The 6,573-nt window shown below is 57.2% G+C and overlaps 2 protein-coding genes across 2 annotated transcripts; one reads left to right on the plus strand and one right to left on the minus strand.

Moving 5' to 3' along the window:
* Nucleotides 1-9: 9 nt before the first annotated feature.
* TLCD1 (TLC domain containing 1) lies at nt 10-1,729 on the plus strand (the record flags this gene model as incomplete). The annotated part of the gene is made up of 3 exons (XM_010015605.1): nt 10-88; nt 421-503; nt 966-1,729. Coding segments are annotated over 3 exons (558 nt in total), but the record flags the coding sequence as incomplete, so codon positions are not given.
* Nucleotides 1,730-4,693: 2,964 nt separating this feature from the next.
* Nucleotides 4,694-6,379, minus strand: RPL23A (ribosomal protein L23a). The gene is given in 6 exon segments (XM_010015606.1): nt 4,694-4,760; nt 5,165-5,234; nt 5,641-5,817; nt 6,133-6,157; nt 6,160-6,303; nt 6,373-6,379. Coding segments are annotated over 6 exon segments (438 nt in total). The 3' UTR covers nt 4,694-4,745.
* Between the last annotated feature and the right edge of the window lie 194 nt (nt 6,380-6,573).

Genomic DNA, 6,573 nt, shown 5'->3' on the forward strand with positions numbered 1-6,573 from the left:
CCCAGCCTCTGGCACGCCCCGGAGCTGCTCTCCGACATCCAGGACGGCTACAGCGTCTCAGGGCACCTGCTGGTCTGCTTCTCCTCAGGTAAGGAGCCGGGCAGGGCGACGGCTCACAGTCACTCCCTGGGCTCTGCCCAATCCCTCTCCAGCCTCTCCCGGCACGCTGGGCTGTGGGGAGCCCTGGCTTAAGGGCTGGGCAACTTTCCTCCATACCTCCTGCTTTAATCATGAGCATGGAGCCTGCAGACTTTCTGCCCCCGGGGCCTGGCCATCACCCCACGCTCAGACAGGGTGAAGGTGCAACACATGGAGCACACTCACAGCACGCTCCTCCTCATTGCTGCTCCTCCTTACCACTGCAGCAGGTGACTGTACACAACAACCCAGATCCCCTCAGTACTCCCCTTCATCCCACAGGCTACTTCATCCACGACACCCTTGACATCATCTTCAACCATCAGTCCCGCTCATCTTGGGAGTACCTGGTGCACCACGCCATGGTGAGTACAGCCCCGGGGAGGTGAGAGGCCAGCACAGGGGGCTACTGCACACCCCAGAGCTCAGCCCATGCAGGTTTCGGGTTCTATGGCAGGGCAAGCTGGAGCCCTTCCCTCCGCCTCGCCCTGGCTGCCAGGTAGGCTGCACATCAAGGCGAGGGTGCCTGGCAGGGCAGGACTCCTGCCAGCATCAGCTCCGAGCGCCGGGAGCCAGACAGGCTGCCGCACCAGGGAGGGAAGAGCTGGAGGCTGGTCCCAGCTCCCTCAGCACAGGGAGGTGTAACTGGTCCAGGGGGAACTGGCTCTCCAGACTGGTTCTCCGGGTGCCTGGGGGGCTGCTGGGATGCCTGTATGTGGGGAGCAGCACTGTGTGGTCCTACTTAGGGTACACCCAGACCTAGGTGGGGAAGGACTCACACTCCCCAGGGCGAGGAGAGCTTACCTTGTACTGTGTGTCCCCCCCAGGCCATCTCTGCCTTCGTCTCACTCATCATCACGGGCCGCTTCTTGGTGGCAGCCATGCTGTTGCTGCTGGTGGAGGTGAGCAACATCTTCCTCACCATCCGCATGCTGCTGAAGATGAGTAACGTGCCTTCCCCGGCACTCTACGAGACCAACAAGTACGTCAACCTGGTGATGTACTTTGCCTTCCGCCTGGCGCCCCAGGCTTACCTCACCTGGTACTTCCTCCGCTACGTGGAGGTGCAGGGCCAGGGTGCCTTCCTCACCGCCAACCTCCTGCTGCTCGATGCCATGATCCTCATGTACTTCTCCCGCCTCCTCCGCTCCGATTTCTTCCCCTCCCTGCACAAGGGCTCTGCGAGGAGAGACGTAGATGGTGAGAAGTTTCTGATAGACTGAGACGTACGCGCCAAGGGGGACCCAGGCTCTGGCTTCTGGAGGTTTTGGGCTCTCCCAACCTGCTCTGATGTGCCTTAGGGCTAGCTCCGCAGCCCCGGGCTCTGCCTTCACCTGCTCTGCTGCCTAAAAGCACTTCCCTGCTGGACCAGCCCAACAGCCTCACCTCACCGCAGGGATGCCACCGAAACCAGGGGCACAGCCGATGGAGAAGCAGCCCAAGCCGGCTTCCACACGGGCAGCTGGAAGGCCAGGGGTGGCTGCGTTCTGCAGCTGATGGCCTGAGAGGGTTGCGAGGGAAGGGATGAGTCCCTCCCGTGGTGATGTTGGGCGTTATGTGCATTAAAATCGGTCTGATTACTGCTGCCGCAGCACGCCTGGGCTGGCTCTTCTGTGGGGCAGCGCAGGGTCAGGATGATGGGGACAGGAAGATGGGAAAGGATGTGCCCCCATTCCCAGTAGAGGGCTGGCAGTCCTCAGGGAGGAAGAGGGCACATTTCTGTTCTTGGGACCCTCCAGAGATGCACTCAAGCCTCTTGGGTCCTACCAGCCCAGCTGCACCGTGCTAAGCCTTTAATAGCAAGACCCCATCCCTCCCATGGATGGGTCCCTCTTCTCCTCACTCATGTTCCAGAGAGCCAGGGCTGTGCAGGGAGCAGGGGAAAGCAGCCAGGAGAGGTAGGGAGCCCTGCTGCAGTCCCTGACCTGCCTGTCTCCGGCCTGGCGGCGTGGAGCCTGGCTGCTCTGCATGACTCACCCGGCAGCCACGTGAAGTGGAGCTGGCATGGGAAAGCTGTGTGAGGCCATGGGCTCTTCCTGGAAGACTGCTGCATGTTTGCATCCCCCCTCCTCCAGAGCCATCTTCATTGGCACAGAGCAGCTCCAGCCTCCTGTGAGGGTGGTGGGTCCAATCCTGCAGCAGCAGGATCAGGCTGCCTCCAACAGCACCCCCAGAGCAGGAGGAGAGAGCTGGGGGGGGGTTCAGCTCCCCACGGCAGCAGGGCCAGAACTAGCCCGGCCAGTCCTGTGGAGCACCAGAGCGTTGGGAAGGCAAATCCTGCTGACGTGACAGCTCAGGGATCACATCGGATCCCTATTATGCCTATGGCATAAGCAATAGGGTTTAAAGGGACCCAGCTCCGGGACAGGATCCATCCTACCTACCCCACCACCACCCAGCTTGGGCAGACACAGGCACTGTGGTTGGAATAAGCCAGTGATTAAGTGGGAGCAGTGGGGAATCACCCTCTCTGAAGGTGGCAGGTAACACCCCACAGGGCTGGGATGCTGCTGGGACTCCCTGGATGCACTGGTGCCATGGAGGGTGCTGGGAGCAGCCTGTCAGCTGGAGCAGAGATACGATACTCTGGATGTTGGCAGGGACCTACGCCAGCTTCAAACCCTCAGAGCAGAGCTCAGCAGCCCTGTGCTGAGCTGTGGGGAGCCCCAGCAGAGCACAGCCTCACCCTCAGCAGCACATCCTGACAGATACACATCTGCCCAGCTGCAGCTTAAGCCCCGTGGCCTCTGTGCACCAACTCCCTCTACAAATACCCCCTACAAGCTCAGATCTTAGTTTCTCCTCACCCCAATTTCTGCACCTTTCCCCTTGTCTCTCCACATGAAGCAGACGTGACTACCCCAGCTCAGGGGACCAGCCCCACGCTCCCGCCACCCTTACAGCAGCATGGAAGGGTCATGCATGACAAAGCTTCCCAAAGCAGGGAGCCCTGTTTGCCCTGTTCCCCTCCTAGCTTCCAGCCAGAGCACCTCCCAGCAGTGCTGGGGCAACTGTGGGTCAGGCCGGCTGCCAGCCCGGAGCAAGAGGCAAAGCACAGGGGAGCAAAGAGCCAGCCAGCAGCAGCCACTGTGCTGAGGCAGGGTCAGGGCAGACTGCAAGTCATGCTGATGTGAAATCCCTCCCTGGTGTCTGTGCTGCAGCACAACCCGCTCCTCACCCCAGCAGCAGTACCACTCTGCTACAGGAGGGACATCTCTCCCCCCGTGTCTTTCTTGGGGTGACTACAACTAAGGAGAGAGCACAGGGCTGAAGCAAAGCCCCCTGAGCCCCTGCTGCTGCTGCTCAGCCCCTCCCCAGGCCATGGGCAGGAGGTTGGACTGGTGCCTGGGAAGCAAGCAGGGAAGTAATGCTCCTTCCTCCTCCTGGGTGGTTTCTCATCCCTCATCTCCTGCCTCTCCTCCCAGCCTGGATAAGCATCCCACAGGGCCAGGGAGAAGGGGGATGCCTCCAGGCAGCTCCCACTTCCACCCCCAGGACACCAGTTCCTCAGACAGGGTGAGGGTGTGATGGTAGCTCTGAGCACAAGGTTGAAGGGTCTCAGGCCAAGGGCCCACAACCCAGGACAGATCCTTACCCCTACGGCAACAGCTCCCCCTTCCCATCCACCACTCTCCACACACATACAAACCACCACCCCAGGACGCAAGGAGAGGCTGCAAGAAACACCATGTCCCACCCCTCAAGAACTCAATTAGCCCAATCAATATTTGGGCACAGCTTTAACCACCATTCTCGCTCAGGTCTAACTATACACTTAAGATCAAGTACCTCTAAAAGCTTACCCATTCTCCACCTCCCTTTCCTGCTCACTCACATTCCTGCAACTCTCCAAACACTCTGAAAAGCCATTTTCATCTACAGATCTGAAGAAGCAGAAGACTGCCAAGGCAGGAACAGTTTGGAAACGGCCCCAGTGAGGACTGTGAACCTGTGGGGTCAGAAGAACAGCAGTCGCAGAAACCAGGCTGTGATTCACATGCTGCAGCGTGGGGAGCAGAGATCATGCCAGGGACACAAAAGCACAGCACCTCTACTACTGGATTAGCTTGAGGGCTTCATCAAGTGAAGCCTGCACAATAAGCAAGGAGTTCATACACTTAGGAAGTGGTGTGACACTCTGCTCCTGCTAGATCTGAAGCATTCACGTTTCTGTTGTGGTTACTGCCTCTCTCCTGGGCACTCAACAGCCTGGGATACGCTCCACAAGGAAGGACACCAAATCACAAACACATACTAATTGCACAGTGCAAGAAAATGCAGGAGGATACCAGAGGTTTCAGGTAAATACAAAGGAATTTGAGATCTGGGGGAGTGTCACCTCATGTTTACCCACAGCAGAGAGGTCAGTGATGCAGGAGACCCCATCAGGAGGACACCACTGCTCCCCGTGCGATCCCTCTGGGAGCAGTCAGTTCTGCCCACCCAGTGCCAGGGAGAGAGAGAGGAACCCCCTTCACTGAAGTGCACCCCGAAAGTTGGCTGGGTGCTGTCTTTCACACAGGCTGTGCTGGCACAAAACACAAGAGCCCCTCAGTGGTGTCACAAGGGTTTATTCTTCTGTCTGTACAGTCCTTGGTAGATGCAGTTTAGATGATTCCAATCTGGAAAGAAGTAAAGCATGTTAAAACAGATGTTACGGTGGCAGAAAGGCAGAGCCTCCACCAGACATCACTCCATCTCCCCAGGATTCCCGTCCTCTGAGCACAGGCGTCTTCATCCAAGACCTTCCCAAGTGCCTCATACAAAAGCTTTATGCATTTAGTCCACAGAAACTTGCACTAAATCACATTTTCCTCTTGCCTGCTTCAACCACCTCCAGGACTAAACTGTCCACCACTTCCAGCAACACAGCAGTGGTCTCACTTCTGAACCATCAGCTCCTGTCTTAACTACAAGGATACTCCAAAGTACTGCATGCTTAAAGCACAATCCCTCATGTGCACACCAGGACAAACAACTGAATGCAGGAGATACAAGACAGGCTGCAAAAGGTTCAGTTTCTCACCTTGTTGGCTACATCCAGCGCATCGTAATCTGGAGCCAGTCGGACGTAAGCCTTCTTCTCTCCATCAGGCCTAGAGGGGAACAGGAGGTATCAGAGCAGAGGCACACAACTCTTCCCACATGCTCCACTTCCCCACTGTAGCATTGTGCATCAGTGGTTCCTTTGGAAACATCACTGTACTCAGTGAATAAAAGCATTTACATCATTTGCACAAGGCTCCCTGGGTGTCAGAAGGGCTCCCTGGGTGTCAGAAGAGCTCCCTGGTGAAGCCCCTTTGGTCTGCCAACATGTCCCACTTCCACTGAGAGGAGCTCAGTCACAAGCTGCATTTCTCAAAGCTTTAACACTGAAACACCACAGAGCTCAATCCCACACCTCCTGAAACTCATGTGTGCTCCCATTTCCTGCTAACAGCCCCTGAAGGCTCCTGAAGCAGCTCACACTCACCAGTGACCCATTCTCCCCCCTCTTCTCACCTAATCAATGTGTTGACCTTGGCCACATCAATATCATAAAGCTTCTTGACAGCCTGCTTGATCTGGTGCTTGTTTGCCTTGACATCCACAATGAAAACCAGAGTGTTGTTATCTTCTATCTTCTTCATGGCAGACTCTGTGGTCAAAGGGAACTTGATAATGGCATAATGGTCCAGCCTGCAGGAGAGAAACCCTTTGGTTAACAGAAGGTTAATGGAAGAAGCCATTTCTGCTCTTCAAGGGTTTTCTTTGGGGTGCATCAGTTGCCAAAAGAAGTTCTAATCACAAACTCTCAGGCTTTGGTCGCTTGAAATCATCACCTGCACCCCAAACACCGCCCCCCCACGCCCCAGGGCTCTGCCAGCTCCCAGAGCAGGACACTGACAAGGTCTCACCCCGAGACCTGCAGCGAAGTCCATAGGGCCCATGCAACAGGGCTGCTCCCACCCCACATAACCCACAGCAGGGCAGAGCCCAGCACCCTACACGTACTTGTTTCTCCGTGGGGCAGGTCTTGGGGCGCCCGCCGCAGCCGCAGGGTCTTGGGCCTGCGGAAGGTGGGTGACGTGCGGATCTTCTTCTTCTTGTGACTGTGGACCCCCTTCAGGACGGCCTTCTTGGCCTTCAGCGCCTTCGCCTTTGCCTCTGTCTTCGGAGGCACAGCTACGATGACAAATCAGTGAGCACAACCAGGATCCGCGGGACCAGAACCCGCTCCCCTGCCCGCCTTACCGGGCATCGCCTCCCTCGTCACAGGGGGAAGAATCGCACCAGTGGAGGGTTCCCCAAGCAGCCCATGCTCCCTCATTCCACCAAGACCAACCCCAAAACGCTCACTGGCTGCAGCTTCCCCCTCTCAAAGCCTCAATGAAGCACTCATCCCCTCCTCGTCTCCCTCACACACCCCTCCAAGACTCTCAGCACCGAAACGCG

This window comes from Nestor notabilis, unplaced genomic scaffold (assembly GCF_000696875.1).
Source record: "Nestor notabilis isolate BGI_N333 unplaced genomic scaffold, ASM69687v1 scaffold19305, whole genome shotgun sequence".
Classification (NCBI taxonomy): Eukaryota; Metazoa; Chordata; class Aves; order Psittaciformes; family Psittacidae; genus Nestor; species Nestor notabilis.